This window comes from Condylura cristata, unplaced genomic scaffold, assembly GCF_000260355.1.
Source record: "Condylura cristata isolate star-nosed mole 26May11 unplaced genomic scaffold, ConCri1.0 scaffold00011, whole genome shotgun sequence".
Classification (NCBI taxonomy): Eukaryota; Metazoa; Chordata; class Mammalia; order Eulipotyphla; family Talpidae; genus Condylura; species Condylura cristata.
Window position 1 is genome coordinate 16,128,792 of NW_004567112.1, and position 22,594 is coordinate 16,151,385.

A 22,594-nucleotide genomic window follows, 5' to 3' on the forward strand; every position below is an offset into this window, starting at 1 on the left:
GGGGGAGGGAGGGAAATGCACGGGACTATGGTGGTGGCACAGGGGTGATTTGGTGATGGGAAACCCGCGGGGATTACAATCGAGATGGAAAAAAAAATGTGCAAAATGATGTAAAAATAAACTTTGTAATAAAAAAAAACAAAAAAACTTTTGCTTAGCTTTGAAATGTGGTTGAAAATTTAGGTAGCTGCTGGTAGCCAGGACACCTGAGCTCAGGAAGCAAGTAAATACTGTCCGGTCCCAGCTTGCTACAGGCTCCATTCCATTGTGCACTACCTCCGACCCCACATCATAACAGGCTCAAATCTGCCTCTTTGATGCTAGTCTATTTAGGCCGCAAAACAGTTTTAAAACTCTGAGATGGGTTCATTTTTGTACATCTGAAATAGATCATAAATAAAGCCCACTTCCAGATGCAAAGGGCTACTATTCTTTTATAGAGAACACCTACAATCATTGCTTTTAATTAAAAAGATAAATGCTACAGTATAAAAATGAGCAAACAACTTGGACAAGCAAAGCACACAACAGAAGTAAACACCCAACAGAGATGAAAAATAATCAGTAAGAGACATGCAAATTAAAACGAAAGACCAATTTTTGCCTGTTCAATGGCTAAGAATAAAAATAGAGCTAACCAGTGCTCACAGAAGTGTGAGAAACAGTCACATTTATTGTTAACGGGGATATAAATTAGCATGATCCTTCGGGAGACAAAAGGTACAGCATCACTTTACCCATCGATTTTGTTCCTAAGAATTTATTTCACAGTGTATTTGTACTAGTATCCAAACATGCAAAGCTATTCATTTCAACATTATTAAAGAGGTTTATATAAAAAATATATAATGGGATATTAAAAAGTTATAAATAAGGTAAAAGAACAAGCTGATATATCAGTATGGTAAAAGAAAAAAAAAACCCATGATAAACAGAAAAGCCCAAGTTGCAGGACAGTATAGACAATACAATTCTATTAAGGGAAAATTAAAAACAGATATGGTAATTTCTTGAATGACAGAAACCGTTACATACTTTCTGGCAAAAAATGGAAGAGAGAAGAGCAACAGAAACTTTCACTTTCTGCATTTTTTCTGGGACAAAATCCCTTATTATTTCTACAACTACTTCTACAATTCCACAGAAAGGCACAAAGAGGAAGAAAACTTGGCCTACCTGACAATCTTTTGGGGGGTGAAGTCTTCTAGGGCCACTTCTGAGTAGGAGTCACTCATGTGAAACAGACTGACTTTTCCAGTCTTCCCAAAGGGGAAGGAGACAGTCAGTCCCTCGTTGGGAGTCACTTTCACCACCCGGCCCATGGCTACTTCCCCTTTCTCAAGCTTGTGAGGACCTGGGAGGAGAATAAACCCTGTTCAGGGGAGAGGAAGCTCGACAGGAAAGCAGCTGCGTCTGACCAACCACAGGCTGCTCAGACTTACCCATAAGACCCCAACTACCACATCGCGAATTCCCAGGGCTGGGGGACGACCCTTTCTGAGGCTTGAGAAAATAGACTATGTGAGTAAAAATGACTGAGGCAGTAACTGAGTGACACCGGCCACAGTGCAAAGCCTTAAGAGAAAAATTGTTCCAAGAAGACTTCACCCACACATTTCCTGAGGACTTAAGTATCAATGGTGCCCCTTCACCTGGGCAGAAACTGCAGACCCGCTCCGATCCTTTCTACTCACTCCCTTCCCTGGCCAGTCCCCACTCCACCAACACACCTATGAGTGACAGACACAAGAAGGCCTTGGAGGAATCTGGGCCGACCACAGTGGCCTTCAGGGCCTCGCCAATCTGGAACTTCTTATCTGGATGTTTTAGAACCTGGAAGGACAAAAAAGTATTACTGTGATGTCTGAAGAAAGTCCTGTCACTTATCCAGAACCATAGCATTTAAGTCTGAATAGCAAGTCTCTCCCAAACTGATCCCCAGTTAAGATCCACGGTTCCTTGAAACCACTGTGAGCACACACCAGATACGCAGCTTAGCCAGAGAGCGTGGGTCTCCTCTCCAGGGACCTGAAGTACACTAACCTTGAAGCTAAGCGAGGTGAGCAACAAGGGAATTCTCCCCCGGATATCTGGAGTGACGTCCACCTCAAGCCATTTCTTAACCACGTTGTACTAGGGAGGGGAAAAGAGGAGAAATGAGTGGGGCAGATGGAAGCATTTCTTCTTCCCAGTCACCAAAATACAGCTTCTCCTAAAAGGAGAAAGGGCCTGATCCTCCAGTTTCCCAAGGGAAACGCTCTCTGTATCCCAACGCTCCTGCCCAATCTCCACTTAGCACAGGCTCACTCAGCATCTAGTCAGAGCCTGGTCAAGCATGCATCCCTCTTGGTGCACTAGTTGACTAGGAGGCAAAATCACCACCTCAGAGATGCTCTCATGCAGCAGGACCAATCCCACAGACCCCTGGAGCCTTCTCAAAGCTTAGTTGTGCTGAGTGCCTATTAACCACTCCACGGGCCAACATGTTCTAAGTTAATTCAGAGTTTGATCCTTCACTGTTATTACGTCCTGACCAAAACAGCCCACCCCAATCAATTTTTAAGTCAATTCAATACAACATTTATCAAGCAGTTTCTGTGCATGTGGCAGCATAGTAAGAAATAAAAGCCAGTTCCTGCCCTCATGGAGATGACAGTCTACAAAGAGAAGTCAAATGAGTCTGCGAACAACTAGAGCAGCAAGCAACAGTATGTGCAGGTATGCAGGAGACCTTGTTGCGAGGGGTAATCTATGCTGAACCTTGAAAGGTTCGAGACACTAGTAACAGGTGCAGAAATAAAGACAAAAGGAGAAAAGAGGTTTTTGGGGTACTGATATACAAAGTGCATGAAGTCAGACTGTGACGTGTCTTCAATTCCATCCTCAGGCACCTGGGGAGTGTGAACATCCAGACAGAGGGTCACGAGGGCTCAAGCACCACGACATGCTCAGGCAGGTGCTTATGCAAATAGCTCGGCAACGATGCAGAGGCCTGATCGCACTAGCCCCGTCCAACTCTGTGACGTATTCAGACAGTACCTTGCACATCGATCTCTATCCTTTTGGAATTCCCATTCCACTTGGGGTTCAAACATAATCGGATACCCATTCACATACTGTTTCGCACTTGCTTTGCTCTTGCAAAGCAAGAATCTAGAATCCAATGCCATTTATTTTAAACTCTGCTCTCTATTTTATTTATACAAGTAATCGATAAAAAATTGAACTGAGGTGCTGTTTTGTAAACAGCTTCTTGATTAGACTAGAAATCTCTTAGGAATAGAGGCCTTAAATCATTTCCCACAACCAACACAGAAGGAAGCAGAAGCAAGGTCTTCCTAAAGGATGGCATTGCCTTGCAGGGTGAGCACTACTCACCTTCTTCAAGAAGCAAATCACAGTCTGGCCAGCCTGGTACTGCTTAATCTTCTCCACAGGGCTGGCAGGGGGAGTGCTAACAGCAGAGTGGCCATCCTTCTTCAGATCACTGTTTGCAGAAAGGCACAAAAGAGCAAACCAACCCCTGGATATGCTTCTGGCTAGAAAGCATCTCCCAAGGGGCCATGGAGTGTGTCACAGCACACCCTGCCCCCAATTCCTGCTCTTAGGACCCCCTACACCTGTTTCTTCCCTTAAAAGGAAATGTTCACAAAGGTGGCAAGAGAACTCACCTTTTCCATTTCATTTATCTAGACCTAAACAAGCTCCAAAGTAGGTAGTCTACAAAATCCTTACAAATTAAACAAAATTGTACTTCTACTTCTCTTGTCATACTTTTGTTATTTAGTTTGCAAAACTGCTTTACAAATAATTTCTCTCTGAATGTGATAACATTCTCATGTGACTTAGGCAGCAGAGAAATGCAAATAAATTTTAACACTGGCAGAATCAAGCTTAGAACTCAGGCTCCTGACTCCAAAACCCAGTGCTCTTTCCACAAGACCATGCCACCAGGTCAGAGGTTCCCACCTTGGCCGAACACTCAGCTCTGGGATGGTTCGAATAAATCTGGGATGACTTATTGGAAGAAACCTGGAGAAACAAACAAAATCAAAATAATCCTCTTATCTCTGTAACAACATAATCTGGATATCAGAATTTCTCTCTGCTCCCCACAAAGCCAAGCCTAGAAAGTCATGTGCTTCCTGTGCCAAACCACCCTCAGATCCGTATCAGGCCTGTGGGTTCCCACCCTCATCCTCTGCAATAAGGAGCTAGCTTGTCTGATCTTCCAGGACTATCATATTAAACCCTGAAAAGAATTTTCCATAAAGACTACGTAGTCCAATTCTTTCATTCTACTGAGGAAACTGAGGTCTAGAGGGGATAAATCATTAAAAGGTCCCACAGTGAGTTAACAAGAAATTAATATGCAAACTAGTGGCTGGACTCTTTTTGTTATTGTAGCAAAACTGCTAAAAGGCATGTGGCAGAGGATGAATTATTATAACTGCTAATGTATACTGAGCGGTAACTGTGTCAGGCAAACTGCCAGGCATGCCACATTCCAGATGTTCTCTCTCAGCTAACAAGGCAGTCACTACCCTATTCTCACTTAACATATTAGGAAAGCAAAACTCAATGAGTTCACTACTTAGCTCATGGTCACATAATTTTAAGTGGCAAATCTGGAATTCAAACCCAGGCCTGACTTAATCAGTATTAACTACTACACAACATTCCATTAAAAAAAAAAAAACATACAAAAAGATACTTTGGGGCCTCCCTGGTGGCACAGGGGTTAAGTCTCAGCACTATCAAGCTATTGCCAGCCACTATGGCATGACTCTGACCCCAGGCCAGGGAGGTGACCCACACAGCACAGCAGACCTCTCCTGTCTCACCCACTGCTCCTTTCAGTAGTGTATTTCAGTAGAGTCCCTGTTCTGTTCCCCACTCTTCTCTCTAGTGAATCCTCTCACCCCCTGCATCTCTGGCCTACACCCCAATTCTTCTATGTATTAATAAATAAAAATAATTTTTTCTAAAAAAATGATATTTTGGCTAAAGTTTTTGTTAACTAAAAGATTGATTTTTGTGCAACCTACCTATTCCTTCTTCCACAACTGCAACAATTTCTCCTTAAAGCCAGCCCATTCCCCAACGCCCCCTTACTTGTGTGTCTTCACGTCTCGCCCACCAATCACTCGGGCAGTGACTGTATTCCCAACTTTCAGGCTGGCAGTAGGAGAGGTGCCCACGGGAACGTCATCAAGAATGTGGGAGGCATGGACACAGCCAATGATGCCACCTTCCAGGGTCACAACCACGTGGGTGGGTTTAATGGACTTGACTTTCCCCGTGACGATATCCCCAATGGACAGGGTGTGCTTCTTCACAGCCCCTACAAACAGAGCTGGATCCACTTCCTCATCTTCATCAACCGTCTCAGAGTCTTTCCGGGTCTGTCCCATGGTCCGCTTAGTAGCTGGCCCCTCAACAGCCAAAAGAAAACCAGTCTCTCCTGGTTCTGTGGTCTTCAGAGTGAGGGAAACACCCTGTCCCACGTGTAACTTTTCCGAGTCAAAACGGAAGGTGTCATTGAGATGAGAGGTCAAGGAGAAGGCTGCCAGGTGGCCAGTCTCTACCAAGGAGGCAACAGCAAAGGACTCCTCCAGGTGCTGCACAGTTGCCTCATATTCTTTGTCTTTCTTCAGCTAGAAGACGGAGAAAGGCCACCATTCATGCTTAGACCACAGTACTCAGGCATCACCCACTAGTCGAAATAGGGCTGGGTAGCCCTCTGGAGACTAGGGGACCCGAGACTGGACTGAGCTGTGTAACAAATGGCCTTTACTCACTAGACCAAGCTTTCCCTTCCTGTACACTGAGGTGGCATGAGTAAACACAGGTGCCACATTAGAATCTCCTGCAGTTAACTTTAGTTTTGAATTCACCTTCCCAGGACCTATCCTGGCACCAGTAAATGCAAATTTAAAAAACTATTTCGGTGACTCGGATACACAGCCAGCTGTCCTAATGGTTCTCCAGATTTGAGATACTAAGACTCCTGACTCTCTTGGTCTTAGAGCTCTCCACCAAATAAATTTGTCCTTTCAGTCATTCAGCAAGCAGAGTTGCTACTGTGAGCTTATTGTGTGTAAGACACGTGGCTTATCTTTTCCCAAAATCCAAACTGTACACCAGCAGTGCACAGTTGGATGATAAAATGGGATAGGGACCTGCTAGAAAATCTGGCATTGTTTCTTATTTCTCCATGTTTCGAATTCTTCAAACTTCACACAACTAGAATTAAGGATTAGATCTAAAATTCTGCTTCATACTCTGTGCAATTATATACTCATAATGTTTTAGATGATGACCAAATACATTATGCCATCAAAAGGAAAATGCAAATTTTGAGATTTCTCTTGAACCCATTTTTTGGCACAGAGAGGATGAACAGCCTGGAGGTCAGGATTACCCATGGATGTGTTTTGTGTAGGTCCTATGATGTTTTATTTAGAGATATGAATGGAATTTCCAGCATGTATTTAAAATAAAAATCCAGGTTCTACCTTCTGTCACAAATCAGACCTAGCCACAACACACTCAAAGGTTCCCACTTGGCAACAACCAGGTCACGCCTTCTGCTGTCTATAAACCCCACAGCTAGCACCGCCTAACCCACCTGTTCATGTCACTCGTCACATTTCCTGCTTGGGCCTACACACAAGTGACCATAGAATTTATCCTCTGAACCAGAGTCAAAACGCTGTCAATAACTCACCAAGACAAGGGTGGACACAGGGGATGTCCCAGCCAAATCCAAGCATATGGTTACCCTACCTACAGTCTGGCATTAGAACCCTGAGCAAAGAGCATGGGATTGAACAGGTGTATGAGGCATCAGCAAACTTACCTTTTCAGCTTTTCTGTTCACCAAGTGGTGGCAGAGGGAAACATGTACTTCCAATTTCAGCATGTCAATGTTTAGGATGACAACCTTCTTTTTCTGCCCAGGTTCCACCTCCTGCCCTGCAGTGCGGGACCAAACACAATGTGATCTCTCTCCTGCAACACCGTGAAGGAGACGGCGCCCCTCCAAGGGCCTGTCCATCAGCTCAAAATAGAAAAAAGCACCATGTTCTGGGTTGCTAAGTGGCAGGGAAGCCAAGGCTCGAGCTCCCATTGTTTGTGTGCAGGTGAGGCTTAATTTATGCAAACTGATATACAAAAATGTAGCGACCCAATTATAACATAAATGGATTTATACCTACACCTTTTTTAGTTTGCTGTCAGTTATCCTGATTTGCATTCACACAAGATAAGCATGCTGAAAATTTTGATTGTATCAGTTCATCAATCCCAGCTCTTTGTAAATTCTATAGCCAGGATGGGGGCAAATTGGCAAAGGATTTCCTCACCAACATGATGGACACAACAGAAACACTCACCTGCCCGATGGTGCCTGCTGGCTCTCAGGGCCAGGCCAGGCACTGGGCCCTCGCTGAACACTACAGAGCCATCATCTAACACCTGCTGTACCTCCAGGTCAAGCACCATCCCTGGGGTCATCTTGGCCAGCGTCTGGACCAACACAGAGTCTGCCAGAACCCAAAGGAAATGGGGTCAGTAACAGGAAACAACACTCACGGATCTTGCTTTGAAAACGTGCTGCCACCAGAGAGCAGCAGAGCACTCGCAATACCGGGCAGGCAAAATCACTTCTGGGAAGAATATTTGATATCCATGAAAATTATCACAAGTAGGAAGACCTAAGCCCCCTGCAAGTCGCCCTGGCCACCAATTTGTCAAGATAGCCAATAAATACCCAAAACTTAAGTTTTCTTTTGGTTTCTGAATTTTCATTCATTCTGTCTAGAATCAACCCTCTCGAGTCTTTTGTTCCCAAACACCATTAAGATCCCAACAATCCCACAGCCAGTTCAATGTCTGGGAGGGTCAGAATAGAGCCCCTACGGAAACTTCTGGCAGGGCCTGTTCCATTTTCTCACCTACTCTTTATTTGCTAAACAAAGAAACAAAAAGGTGAACACTGCGCAGCAAGCTCAAGCGGTGATTGCAGATGCCGAGCGGGTGGAAGCATCTGCATCTGGGATGTAGGAAAATGGAAGCGTCTGCCTCATGTAACATTCACTGATCTGTGCACTGTTGATTAGTGTGCCTTATGCAAGCCATGTTCCCAGTTTTTCTGTTTGTTTATTTTAATTCCAAGAAGCCCAACAACCCATCAGAACAGACAGGCGTCACTCAGAAGGAACACTCTCCACCCTCGCCCCGCCTCCTCAGCCCTATGGCCCCCACCTTGGTTGCCCATGAGGCTGCGCACGCCCTGCAGCTCCTCCAGGCACTGGCTGAGGAGGAGGAGGCTGGAGGCAGCCACATCCCCCGGGCTGCAGTCTGACAGCCGCAGAGATAAGAGCATCCGCTGTTTCTCCTTGTCCACGTTGGTCACCTTTGCAACCACCGTCTGCCCCTCAACAAAGTGGTCACTCGTGGAGGTCACAAACTTATCACTCATGAGCTGACGGGTAGAAAATGGGAAAGGAAGTTCCATTAAGAAAACCCATTTCAAAAAAAAGAAAGAAAACCCATTTCATGTGCCCATAAACAATGAGGGTGGAATGAGGCCCAGAATGTTCCCCCACACGCCTCTTTCAGCACAGTTCTATACCCCTTCCATAAAAACTAGGCAAGGCCCTGGCTGCCAAACCCAGGCTTCTAGAAGACACCCAGACCAGAACACACATTGCTGCCAGGTCTCTAACACTAATGGGAACTGGGTGACCTTACTCAGAGTGTTTCTAGGGTCCTCCCCTCTGCTCCCATTATAAAAACTATTCTGGTAGGAGATAGAAATGAGATGTCCAAGTAAAACCTACAGAAAGGGAAAAATATATATTACCTGAGGTGGGATGAGCTATAAGCTATTTTCTTAGTACTGCCATACATGCCCCACTCAGAGTCTGTTTACTCAGTAGGTATAACAGCATCCAGTCTAAAAACATTGGGATTCAATGATATGTAGAGCAGAGAAGGTAATAATTTCAAGGTATTCTGCTATCTTCTCACCTCAAAAACCCCAGGAGGCTAAAAACTCTCTACTAAAAGTGCTCAGGAAAATTGTTTCTATGCCTGTATATGCTGGGAGTCTAAAAACAAATTCAGTAGCTTCAAATGTGGTTTTCAGGGCCATGTTCACCTGCCCGATGCTGTAGCATGAAGTACGGGACCCAGCTCCACACCAGGAGATGCAGCTGGCCAAAGGAGGTGGACTAAAGCTCAGCCCCACTCCTCCTCAGCCAGGTGCTTTACGTCATGCCCCTGAAAATCTCTGCTCCTTCCCACCCTTGTGTTCCATGACCTTGGTGTCTCTCCTCAAAGTCCCTTGTGCATGGGACCAAACTTACGGCTTTGGGAGCCAGTCCACTAAGGCCTGAGGGGAACTGGATGAACACACCATAATCCTTGATGCTCTTCACAAAACCCATTAGCATCATTCCGGGATGGATCTCTGAGAAGCTCTTAGGATCCTGTCCACCTTCTACTGTGGAGACCAAAGCTGGTTTCCTGCAAAGGAGCTAGTAGCACTTCATCAAGGAATATTCCAGAACGAGTAGTTAAAATGACCATTGCTTCACTCTACACCATCTGCTACTCCAGTGACTCTCCAAGTGTCAAAGTTAGCAGCATCTGCACCACCTGGCACTAGTCAGGAATGCAAACCCTTTAGAGCCCACCCCTGCCTACTGAGTGAGAAACTCTTGTGTGGGGTCCAGCAACGCGCATGTCAACAATCCTTTCAGGTGATTGTAAGCCCACAAGTTTGAGAACTGCTGCTTTATTCCTTTCCTCATGAACTACTTTACAGATCACTGGAAGGGACCAAAAGAGGAGTGGCCTGCCCCATGGTCTGGCAGCTGGACTGGCCATGAAGCAGCCCTCCACTGTCCCCATGTCAAATACCCAGCCCTACTTCACTCTACGGAGATACCATATTCTGTAAGGGAAGAGACAATGTTCTCTTTCAAAGCACCTACACCAAGACCAAGAGGAAGATTGTCCAGGACACTCAGATTTGAACCCCAAATCCCAAAAGGGAGCAAGGAGGGTGGTGGGAGAAAAGGGGGAAAGGAAGAAAAGGACAAGTTACATTATTAATTATTCCATTTCTAGATGTGTGATAGGGAATATACTACTGGGTCTGGCACACCGCCCGGCCCCTCCCCAGAACCCTGCACTCTCTCTGTCTGACCCTCAGCGTCTTCAATCAGGCAGCACTTTAACCCTGCTCTGCCTTCCACCAGGCGAACATCTGGACAAGGCAGGCTTGGGTGATAGTTTGGCTTTACGGAGGTTTTTCTGAAATCGCATGGCCAGTATTTCCCACGGAGTTCCTAAGAGCAGAGCCTGACTCAGTTATCCACCGTCCCTGAGCCCACGACCTTCCATAGCACCCCAAGTGTATCAGTAAAGGATACAACATGTCCCTCACTCTGGCTCAGACACAGGACTTTGTGCAGGGTATCGCCTGCCTGGATCCAGTGATGCAACAGTGGGCCGTTGGCGACATGGTCTGTTAGATGAGGTGTGGGGAGGAAAGCAGGGATGTTGTGGGGCAGGACAGCCACCTGCAACCCATCTTTGTTCTTCTCTAAAACCTTCACATCCACCAACTACTCAGAGAAGAGAAAAGCAAAAAACAGCACTTGTCAAGCAGAAAGCTTGGGTTAGGAAAACAGGGCATCAAATCCTAGCACCAGGGATCAGTGAGATCAACATCAGAGAAGGAGCTTTGTTCAGACTCCTCCTCTACCCACTCACGCCCCTGCCCAAGGGCCTAGCACACAAGTACACCACCCACTGGTGTGCTCACCCCTCTCTCTGGTATCCCCCACTGGGTCCCTGAAGGAGGGTCCCAGACTTGCAGGCTGGCCCCAGAGGAGAGAGAGGAGAGGGCAGCAATACATGCTGAAAAGCCAGATTGTCATTTGCTCTGACACTTTAGGGCCTCTCTCAGAGAGAAACCCAAATCTCTCCAGCCTGAGAATCTTGTCTAGCTTCCCCATCTTTTCCTGTCATGGGCTCCAGTAGCCTGTGGACCAGGGCGACGGAGCTCCATCTTAGCAAGCTGAGACTTGTACCTGCCCAGTGCTAACAGCTCTCTTCTTCTGATTGCGTCCCACACGTTCTTTCTTCGGGTCACTCAACAGCTTGAAGGATAACAGCATCCTCTCTTTGGATGGCTCACAGTTCAACACAGCAACCTTCACCACCTGGTGAGAAACCACATCTGCTTAGTTGATTTCTCACAGCTGACCTTTCCGATCCCAAAGAAAGGTGTGCCCCCCACAAGCACCACAGAGGACTTGAAGAATCTACAAACTCTGGGTCAGATGGAAAGCCAGTGAAAAGACATGTACTGAGTTACACAGAATCCCACAGGCCTTCCTAGTGAAAGGAAGACTTGAATACATTTTTTGATACAACCCCAAGACCAAAGTTTTTTCTTCCTAGAGAGACCGACTCATAGTTTTATGGCACTGCCCCCTTGTGGTGATAGCGGCCTCAGGACAATCTCTGATAGGCGGGATACCAGTGTTAGAGGTAAGACTAGGCATTTCTTTCAAGCTATAGGTCTGCCGTCCATCAGCTTGAGGGCTGCTGTTGAACTCCCAAGTTTCTCTCTGTCCTAGCCTCCATACCTAGCTCAGGGCCACAGCTCTCTTCCCTATCTCTTAGAAAGTAACCCTCCTACTCTGAGGTGAATCTGTATTCATGGGGTCACCATGGACGGGAGCCCATCCAGGGAAAGGGCTACCTGGCCGGTGTAAAAGACGGTCTCCGGGTCAGGGACATACTCGGCACTGAGCTCATGCTTGGGCACCAGCCCCTGCACATCACCGTAGAACTTCACGATGCAGCCGTAGTCCTTGACCCTCAGGATGAAGCCGTGTGTCTGCACACCAGGCTTGGCGTCAGCATAGCTGGTAATGGCAGGTAGTGTGGACTCAACCAGGGTTTTCTTCAGGGTCAGCAACAGTTTCTTGGCATCAGGGTCACAAAGCAAAACCTGAAGGGAAGATCAAGTTCCCCACTATCATGAGCGCCACTGAGTTGGTCTCTGCAAGCCCCTGAAGCCAAAGGCCACGATCAGTTCCTAAGGACCTGCTCTCTTTCCCTCTGAAAATAACCTGTACAGATCTTTCCTGCTTCCTGCCAGATAACAACCTGGCACGTCTCACTGATTTTCTAGAGCACTTCCTACCACAGGTAGGTGCAAACAATGCCTCCAGGACCGCAGCAGCACCCATTATCCCACTGCACTGAGGTCTGGGTGACAGTTTCTTCTAACTGTCCACCTGCGTCTCATCCAATAAAAGGAAAGACTGAACTGACGCACGAGCTAAGTACTGTCGCACGTTAGTTATAAACTAAGACAAAGAGATACAACTACCTCTCATCCCTCAGAAAGTCATCTCTGAGGGCAGAGAAAATCCTCTAACCCTGACCATGCTACACTTAAGTACTAAAACCTTTTCTGACTCAATAAAATGAAAAAAAAAAAAAAAAAAAAAAAAAAAACCAACTTTCTGAGCACCTGCAATGCCAGCTCTGTGCTAAGCACTGTGTAGAACCACATTTATCTTCACAATGCTCTTTAACTTCTTTGGGATTCAAGTCTGTCATAAAACATTCACGTTTTCGCAGCGTTGTTTGTGCCATTTCTGTGCCTGACATACCCCTTACTCCTCAACCTCCTAAACCCTACCCATTTTTTCCAGTTCAAGCCCTACCTCTGCCAGAAACCTAGGAGACATTCTATATGGAGCTGAATCTGAAAACTGGTTCTGCAATCTACTAGCTGGATGATACTGAGTTAAATACTTGGCGTCCCTGAGCTTTAATTTTTCCCATCTGCAAATGAGGGCAACAGTACTTACTGTATTGAGTTGTTTTAAAAGAAATAATGCCAGTCATGTGCCTGGGTAGCAACTGGCAGAGAGCATGCATTACACTAGCTGCTATCTGACACCATCAACGAGTCTCACTGGCCCTGGCCATCTTCAAGCCCCCCCTTTCTGAAGTCTGACCATAGGATATGGCCTGCACTGAAGCACATGGCACAGGGTCTTCCCAGCCTACTTCCTTCATGTACACATAGCTGACCTCTCAATTATACTACACCACCGTCAAGGGCAGAAACCAAGTTTTCTCTTCCCCATACTAGACACAGCACTGCAGACATTATGTGATGTTTTCGTGGAAAAAGAAACGTGAGTTGAGAAGCACTGCAGCTGGTCCAATCCTCAACAGAGCCCCTGCGCAAGGCTCACCCGGCACTTGACCTCATCCCCAATGTGGAACTTCTTCTCTGGATTCTTCAACAGGATGTCAGCAAGGTGCATGGTAGGTACCAAGCCCCTGATGTGCTCGCCCACCTTCACCAGCATCCCACATGACTTCATGGTCACCACTGTGCCCTAGGGAATCCAAAGAAAAGATACTGAGATGCTTCAAAAATGGTCTTTCCTCATCCTCTTAGCACAAAGCACGTCACACCTGTCTTACAAAGCCCAGCTTCCTGATCCAATTGAGCCTGCTGCTCCAGATTTCACACAGATCTCAAAGCACAAAGTCGTTCCAGATCTCAAAGCACAAACTCGACCCTGATCTGGATATAGATCTTCTTCTTTTTTTGTGAGTAAATAATTTCTGTCTGCTTTACAAGTACAATCTCTAAAGGAGAAGACTGTGTCTCCCCTAAAATGGACTCTTCCTTTAAAGGTGAGCTAGCTGCCCCAGGCAAGAGACACAACTGGAATGGGTTTCTTCTACCCACAGGAGTTTGACTACCAGAGCCAGTCTAATAAACATCATCAATCTCAGGATTTATGATCTACTGCTTCTATGTAGCTGGGTGGTACAGGTTAAGATGGTAATTTTGAAATTAATTACAAGTTTGCCAAGGGAAGAGAAAGAAATCCCAGTTAACAGGTAGAGGCAAAAAGCAAGATTTTAAATGTGCTACCGAGGGGGCTACTGAGCTGACAATTAACCTGTGAACTAATGAATATCTGAAGGTGGGGAGGACATAATTATATGCTTGTGGCCTTACCTTAACCAATGCCCCAGGATTAATGTCATGATACCTGAAGTATTCAGCTTCAATAATAGATCTAGAACAGAAGGAAAATAAAGTATTTAATAAACCACAGCAGAGGCTGCTGAAAATTCAGGGTTACTTAAGTTATGCTGGCACAGAAGAAGAGCCTTACCAAGGAGGGCCAGGAGAAACTGACTTTGTGTTCACAGAGGAGCCCACCTCACAAACCCCTCCCCCACCACACACATTAGTAACACTTACGTTCGCAGAGAGAGCAAAGCCAATTCATCCATTTGGCTGAAGTCAATGACTCTACACTTGTGAGTATTCCCTGGCTTGAAGGTTTTAGGATTGAAGACGTACTTAGAATCAGAGAGATGGCTGAGCTGCAAAATACCAAGTGATTAAAGACAAACCGAAGAAGAGAGATGTGAGGCAATCAGACATGACAACACACCAAGCTGACTCACATTTATTACTTACCATCAAAACAGTATTCTGAATACCTATTACAACTACTCTTCTACATAAAAACCTGCTCTTTACCATCATGGAGTCTCTATAAGGTCAGAGAAGAATCTAGATCATGGGTCAGTAAACTGAGGCTGACAAACCACTACCTGTTTTTGCAAATTAAAGTTTCACTAGAACACAGTCATGGCCATTCATTTACATACTGTCTATGGCAGCTTTTAGCCATAACAAAGCTGAGTAGTCAGAACAGAGATCACATGACCCACAAGTCTAAACGTATTTTCCGTCCGGCATTTAAGAAACCCTTTGTCAAATTTTGTTATAGATCTTAACTTATCCTTCTAACTACCATCAACCAAGTATCAAGAAAGTGAAATTTATTATAAGGCTTTCTAATATAACAGATGTGTTGTTCTAGCCCCAATGAGTAAGTAGTCTGCCACGCCTAGGGATATTGAGAAATGGGAATTTAACAAAAGGGGTTAAGGGAGCACAGAGGACACTGGTGATGCAAAAGTACTTCTAGTGATAAGACACCTGCCAAAATTAAGGGGATCCTTACCCGAGCATAGGCCAGAGTCCCATCCTTCAGCCTGAAAGTAGCACCAGCTTTGTTGAAAAAGCCCTGGACAGTAACATTATCCAGCACAGCTCCCAGGTGCTGGCAGGAGAGCCTGGCGAGTGGGCGCCCAGGCTGCAGGAAAGTGGGGCGCATGCTCAGCCGTACAGCTTTGGTCCGAGGACTGACACAGAGGACACACGCCCTTACCTACATGAGGAAAAGTGCATCATGATGAGAAGGCACAGAGGATACAAGGCCCGGGGCAGACTCTCTGAGTTCAAGACTCTCCTGTGCTGTTAGAAGTCAAGCAGCACACAGGAAATTCAAGTAAACAGAAAATCTACACTTTTCTATTTAAACACATCTTGTTCTACATTACACCCCACCTCCAAGCCACTTTAAGTTATAAAAGAAAAGATTTGCTACCCAAACCCTATCCCTCTGCCTCGAAATCAGTTAAGTTTAGAAATGAAAGAACACAAACTAAAAACTAAAAGCTGCCTTTTTTTCCCTGGGCCCATAACCTCGGTCCCCAGAGACAACTACCGAAACCTTCTTGTGTTCCTCCAAAATTTTTTCTTCCCCTCTGCACCCCTGCAGCCCTATGGCCCTCTCCACAGCTATCTGTGGTACTGGACAGCTGACCAGAACACAAGTGTAAATCAAGGGAAGATAGGCGCAACATTTCTTACTGCTTGATTTGAGAAATATGTCCCAGCTTTCTTGGGATCCAGGTGCATAAAGTCCACCAAACCAGTGAAATGCGAGAGGAACTTTAGCTTAAGGCCAAAAGGAGTCACCTAGGAAAGAACAGAACAAGTAAGTGTCTCTGTAAAAAAAAACTGAGATGTGAGAGGTGTGTCCATATCAAACACTCAATGCTGTTTTTCCATCAAAACTGGGTACCTAAGTGGCCAGTCCCAATAAAGCCCCAGGAAGTCAGTCTCCAATGAGTTTTCCTGGTAGACGACAATTCGCACGTGCAGTCATAACTTGCTGCTAGAGAACTGACTACCCCCTTTCTGACTTCAGTAGGACTTTGAGAAGCTTGTTCCTGGGTTTTTCCAGACTTCACGCCACAGGCCTTTCCCTTTTGTTGATTTTATCTTACTGTCTTGCCTTCTTTCCCTGTAATAAGTCATAGCTGTGAAAACCAACCACTATAGGCTCAGTCCTGTGAGTCTTTCTGGTGAACCATGGACCCTAGAATGGTCTTAGGGATCCCACAAAGTCAAGAAATTAACCTCCCATGTACCATTCTGAGGTTTCTTCTGGACCATGTGCAAAATAAGGGAGTAAGCCAAGAGGCGTGAAGCCAAAGGTCTCAACACAGGAGAGTGGCTAAGGAGCCAGGATGAGAAGGGAAGTCCTTGTACATCAGCTATGCAGGACTGAAAGGGCAAACAGCTTTGTACTGCAGGGGGTAATGCAAGAGTCTCCACGTGGAAAAACAAAGCAAAAGATTATTTAAAGGGTTTCAAAACATGGGAAGTAGCAGTGAGAGGAAAATACAATGTGTGTGAAGAATCATGATAGGAAAGAATAGAATTTAACAAACAACAAAACTGATTACTGACTCCAACAACAATAACAAAAGGATTCAGGAATCACAGGAGTATAATACCTAGCTTAGCAGCAGGATTCAGGATTATAATACCTAGCTTAGCAGTAAATAACCTTTATGTAGTCATAAAACCACACATATAACGTTAAAATTTTCTAGCAGTCACATTTTCAAAACTACAAACACACAGGTGAAAGTTACTTTAATAACCCAATAAACCCAGTGTTATCATTTCACTGTGTGGAACTGGCTACATTTCAAGTGTTTAATGGCCACATGTGAGCAGTGTACATGGACTTTACTAAACATTACTTTTATGTCAGAAAAATAACGTGAATGGCTTACCTCCTGTACCTGGGCTTTGACCACCAATCCTGGTAGCAAGTTGTTAAGGGTCCAGTTTTGCTCCTCAGTGGCAATGGCAGTAGAGATGTCTGAATGACCAATAGACAGACTAACAACTCCCCCGCTGCCTTTCACTTTTTCTATGATGCAGTTCAGGTACTGACCCACCTTCAGCTTAGCACCTGCAAATCCAGCCGCAGGCCCCCAAGAGAAAAATAACTTTATGAAAAGGACCTTTAACTTGGTCTCAAGCAATACCTTAAAAGACCCATGGCCCATCAGCCCAGTTACTATATAGCATGCCCATATCTGGAATCAACTCCCAAAAAGCACAGAAAAAATCTCAATAAGACAGATAAGTGCTGGTTACAGGCCATGGGAGCTCAAATTTCAATGGAAACTTCTGAAACAACGTAAAACTCGACCATCAGATTTTACTGAGACTCTATATCTGCTTTTCCATCACCAAGATAAATGCCCCAACTGTACCAACTCACTGACATGTACTGGCCCTTTGTCTTCCCCTCACCTTTGTTCTTCTGTCGGATATACTCCTGGGCATTCTTCAGTGGCAGAAAAGCTTTGGTCCCACTAACACCAATGTCCACCAGGTAACCATGGTCTTCCAGGCTGGACACAGTGCCCGTGAGCAGCTTCAGGAAGATAGAATTCCCAAAAGTTCAAGTCAAAGGTAGTGTGCCACTCAGCAAATATCAACTAGCAAATGTAAGAATTCCCATCATCCACCCTGACACATCATCCCATAATCTCAGGCCTCTCCTTTCAACTTTCAACCATAATTCCCACCAGAGGACAGAAGAGGAAGGTCATGAAAGTTAATTCTCCTAGGGTTTGAAAAGATCTATGGCTTCTAGACAGGGAGAAGATATATTTTCTGCTCCACTTCCTTGATCCCCAAATACATACCATGCCAGGCTTCAGGGCGTCAGCACTCAGCACTTCATTGACTTTCTGAGGGTTCAGAGACAGTCTGACATTCCTTTTGCCCCTCTCTTTGACAACCAGACTGCTTACCACACATCTCACCAGCATCCCAGGCGAGAAGAGTTCAGGCAAGCCAGCCAGGTCCTGTATGGCACAAATGAGAAACCTGAGACGTCCACGCTGCCAACAACCTGAGTCTCTTAACTGGCTCTTCAATCTATATTCCATACAACTCACCCATCCCAGTGAGACCATTTCAATTGGTTCCCATTGATTCTAGAATGATAAGCCTTCTTTACTAGGGTCAGGACGCTACCCAGCTCTTGAATCCTCCCCACACTCCTCTCCCTTGTGCTTCCGCTGCAGTCAGTCACCCACACCTTCTCTCTGCTGCACAACATGCCCTCCACCTGGAGGTGCTTCCTTCTTTACCTAATAAACCCTCTTCCTCCAGATCACAGCTCAAGCATCCTTTCTTCAGGAGGACCGGAAAGTTTCCAGGCCCCTTGGACTAAGGTAAAATCCTCTTACTAATGAAAAGAGATCGAAAAAAACAATTCCTTCACTGCAACTCTCAGGACACCACCTTATAATTTCCTTTTTAGCACTTAGCAAAGTCGCAATTGTACATCTGTTTATGTACCACTTATTTCTAGAACTAAACTATATTCAGGTTTTTCTTACCTTCAGAGGTTCTTCTTGTGCTACCTGTTCATTCAACTTTTTGGTGTAAGTATCACAGATTTCAGTCACTTGCACAAATCCTTGGAGGCCATTAGGGAGGCTGATCACCAACTCCAGTTCATGGACCTCTTTCACACAACCCAAAATCCGCATCCCTTCACATAGGGACTACAAAAGAAAAAGTGAAATGTGTGCATTGGAGACTAGAACAATGGTTAGGGATGTTAGAGGATCAAATTGCTAGTGACAACTCTAACATAAAAACGCCAAGAGTTCCTGAAATGGAGAGGCATACATGTGTATATGACAGCGCATGTACCAATATGTGACTCAGCACCATCACAGGTTTAAACCATACCAGTATTAACAGCCCAAGAATGCAGACAAATGATTCTGTCGTTTGCTTAATTCCAAGCAACACAAACGCAAACGCCTGACAGGTCCCACAGTGAAGGCAACAGGCCAACAAGACTGCGGCCACCCAGTATGTGCATGCCAGCTTGGAGGACGCCACTGCCACACACCGCAGGATGATGCCATGAGGGAATGTACCGTGTGTTGTCAGCACATAAAGTTTTACATCATACCAGGAATCACACTTTCATGTAAAGTACTTCAATTTTCTAACGTTCAACAATTATCTTTTTTAAGTACCATATAAGACAAACAAATACTCCTCCAGGCTGAACCTGAATCTTCCTTGAAAATCACTTTTCTTTCTTTTCCACAACTAACAAGCCAGTTATAATCTACAACATAAAGGAACATGAGGCAACTTCCTTCTCTGAGATAGTTTCCCCATCTGTTAAAGGGGAGAATTAGAATGGCGATGAAAGTTACTGCCAATTCCAGCTCATGAATCTACTAAAACACAAGTTCCATGAGGAAACAAGCAGAACAAGGGATTTGGCAGCTTAAAAGAGTAACAAACGGGTTAAGCTTCAGCACTATGAAGCTTGCCACAGCCAGTGCAGCATGAGTTCAATCCCCAGTCAGGGAGGTAACCCACATGGCACAGCAAACCTCTTGTTTCCCCTGCTGTTCCCCTCAACAATACATTTTCAATCAATCCACCTCTTGTGCTCCCCACTCTGTCTGTGGTGAATCCTCTCACCCCCTCCCCAGCCTATACTCCAATTCTTATATGCATTAATAAATAAATAACCACACACACAAGATCCCAGATATGAATAATTGAAAGAAATAGAATGCAATCTGAAACTAACCTGCAAGAATCTCTGCAGATGCACACACTGTACATATACAAATACATACGAACATATATGTGCACGAATGTGTCATATATTTTCATGTTTTATATATAAAAAGAAAAATGGAAAGAGGGAAGGAAAAACATACACAAACATAAGCAATTGAGTTAGTTTATAAGAAAACCAAATTTTAACAAACCTCAATACTAAGGATCTCAAACTTCTCTCTTATAGGCTTGCTGCGTTCTCTTTTTTCGATTTTCAATCTTTTTGTTTTTGCGGGCCCTTTCACGTTTTTTTTCCTTTTGGTAGATTCCTCTTCAGTAGAAATCTTGGGGGGGAGTGAAAGGAGGAGAGATGCAAAAGAATAATAATAATTCAGCTTTTCCCTCTAATTTCAGGTCCTCTGTCTCCTTGCTTTGTTATTTCTTCAGTCCAACTTTATTCCTGCTTCAATCCCAACTCTGACATCCTGCCCCTAGTGTTCCCTTCATTCAGGGTCTCAGCTTCCTTTTGTTCTCAAAAGTTTCTCTTTTCTTCTCTTGACTAGGATGGAAACCATGGTTCCCCAGCATGGGAAGCAATTTGGAACAGTATGCAAAAATGGAAAGTGGAATCATAGAGACCTAAATTAAACACTCATTTCCACCATAATAAGCTGTGTGGCTTCATTTAAATTATATAACCTTTCTGGGCTTCAGTTGTCAACATGGGATGGCAAACTTACTTCATAGTAAAGTTGGAAAGACTACATAAAATAGGCATAGGGCCATACAATCAAATGCTGGTTCTCTACCCTCTAGCATTTGGAACACAGCCTACTCTTGGTAAAGATTGCAAATTATGACCATTACATATGGCTAGGAACCATATAATGATTAAAATGAATAATGAACTGCTATTTTTCTATCAGCACAAAGTTCCTAAGAAAAGGAAGACGAGCACTGCAAACTCAAATACTAAATACCATGCTTCAGAAAGTATCGCCTAGTGGCAATATCAATTCTTCAACAAATTCAATTTACAAAAGGAGACTTCAAAAAGATAAATCTGGACAATAACAGTCTTAAGGATCATTTCTTCAAAAGCACACGAGAGGAAATGTTCAGTAAGTCTTACTAAACAAGCACACCACTTACATCAAATAAGTTGTCTTGTTCAACTGACTGCTGGAAAGCTTTCTCTGACTTGTGGATTTTTCTTGTACCCCCTCGGGGGAAGCTTTCTTCCATGGTTGTCATATTTGGGTCTCCTAAAAATAATGCAAAGCACAACACTGAGATGTAGCCATCATGTCAGATGGCTAAAGCTTGTGATTAACAGGCAGAGATAGAACCTTCTAGCATCCCTGTGCTAGACAGTTTCCAGAACTAAGAAATAGATGGTTTGGTGCCAGATACCAGATAATCCATAATTTACCTTCCCAAAGGTCTGCTTCAAAGCACAAGTCCACACATTTCCATTCAGGAAAAGAAGTTATAGTAAAAATCATTAAGGAGCTACAGTTAACTCAGACACACAACTGAATATAAACCTGCACCTTCAAAGAACATGCACCTTTTAGAAAGATAAAACAATTATGCAATAATATGCAAATCGGTTATAAACCATCAACAAAGTGATGAGATTTCAGTAAAGGATGCTTTACTTCCTAAAGATGCTTTTGCGCTGAATGTTGAAATTTGAATAGCAATTTCAAGGATGGAAACGAAAGCGCAGAAGGAATATGAGAAGAGGCATGAAAACAGGTAGTCAGTTACTTCAATAAGCACCAGTTACTCAAAAACTCGCCAGTTCTCTTTCTTTGACGAATATTCTATTAGATCAAAGAGCAAATAAAGCATAAGAGCGTTAAATTTTAAAAGACAAATTGGGCTTTTTTGTAAAAGATGTTGAGTTAAATGAGTAGTTTACTTTGGCAAGGCAGCAGAGGCTCACATAAGGGGGATGCAGGACAGTAATTGAGAAAAAATCTACAGACTGGGTAGGAAGATAGAACTGAAGGAAAGCAGACCGAGTAGGACCTAACAGTAGAACAGCAGAGAAACCTGAGAACCAAAACTAACAACGTGGAAACGGGAGCTAGAAGGAGTTGGTTCTGAGAGACACTTAGGAATAAGAATCTAGAAAGGTTTGAATCTACAAAAGAAGTGACACCAGTGAGGTAGCCTATGGGCTGGGGTCAAGAATTGGTGTGTGTTCGTAGAAAGAGTAAAGTGCAGTGGCATCTAGTTTGCTAGGACTCCGATCCTTAGTCTCACTGCAGACAAGGGAAAACCCAAGCTTCAAAAGGTTAAGCGATAAAAGAGACTTAAGCTACTTCCCGAGACAGAGCCTAAAGGTACCAGGGCCGCCCCTGGAGCAGAAAGCCGCTTCTGAACTAGCCCTGGGAAGGGACGGAAGACCACGAGGTATACCGCTTCTCGTCTTTGCCATCACTCACCAGAGCCGCGAAGTTGGCACCGCTCTACTGCAAAGCCCGCAACACGGCGATCACACACGCGGAGACAATCCCACGGCCCCAGCAGGCTCTTCCGGAATGTGGGCGGGCTCAACGCCTTACTTCCGTTACTAAGCTAAGTCCTACTGGGCCGCGGAGGGGCGAGTGGGTGAGTCAGAGACAGGAAGCGGAGGGGCGGGAGTTCAAGCCTCAGCCAATCGGCGTGGAGGGCTGAGTCGCGGGGGCCGTTGACCGCGTGCGGGGGAGGCGGCTTCTTCCGGCCGGACCGAGAGGTAGC

General features: G+C 44.9%; 1 protein-coding gene across 1 annotated transcript in view; it reads right to left on the minus strand.

Moving 5' to 3' along the window:
* Positions 1-22,368, minus strand: part of PDCD11 (programmed cell death 11) — a 32,217-nt gene extending 9,849 nt beyond the window's left edge. Inside the window, exons 1-25 of the mRNA XM_004680468.2 lie at positions 22,300-22,368; positions 20,996-21,108; positions 20,056-20,187; positions 18,646-18,813; positions 17,944-18,105; positions 17,546-17,669; positions 17,017-17,198; positions 15,800-15,907; positions 15,108-15,314; positions 14,333-14,457; positions 14,084-14,144; positions 13,302-13,448; positions 11,786-12,037; positions 11,109-11,240; positions 10,446-10,640; positions 9,375-9,545; positions 8,269-8,488; positions 7,398-7,547; positions 6,863-6,978; positions 5,116-5,657; positions 3,970-4,032; positions 3,379-3,487; positions 2,044-2,133; positions 1,731-1,833; positions 1,177-1,354 (exon numbers count right to left, since the gene is read on the minus strand). Coding sequence (XP_004680525.1) covers positions 1,177-1,354; positions 1,731-1,833; positions 2,044-2,133; positions 3,379-3,487; positions 3,970-4,032; positions 5,116-5,657; positions 6,863-6,978; positions 7,398-7,547; positions 8,269-8,488; positions 9,375-9,545; positions 10,446-10,640; positions 11,109-11,240; positions 11,786-12,037; positions 13,302-13,448; positions 14,084-14,144; positions 14,333-14,457; positions 15,108-15,314; positions 15,800-15,907; positions 17,017-17,198; positions 17,546-17,669; positions 17,944-18,105; positions 18,646-18,813; positions 20,056-20,187; positions 20,996-21,097 — 3,839 coding nt within the window. The 5' untranslated portion in view covers positions 21,098-21,108; positions 22,300-22,368. The remainder of the gene's footprint in view (positions 1-1,176; positions 1,355-1,730; positions 1,834-2,043; positions 2,134-3,378; positions 3,488-3,969; positions 4,033-5,115; positions 5,658-6,862; positions 6,979-7,397; positions 7,548-8,268; positions 8,489-9,374; positions 9,546-10,445; positions 10,641-11,108; positions 11,241-11,785; positions 12,038-13,301; positions 13,449-14,083; positions 14,145-14,332; positions 14,458-15,107; positions 15,315-15,799; positions 15,908-17,016; positions 17,199-17,545; positions 17,670-17,943; positions 18,106-18,645; positions 18,814-20,055; positions 20,188-20,995; positions 21,109-22,299) is intronic.
* Positions 22,369-22,594: the final 226 nt, after the last annotated feature.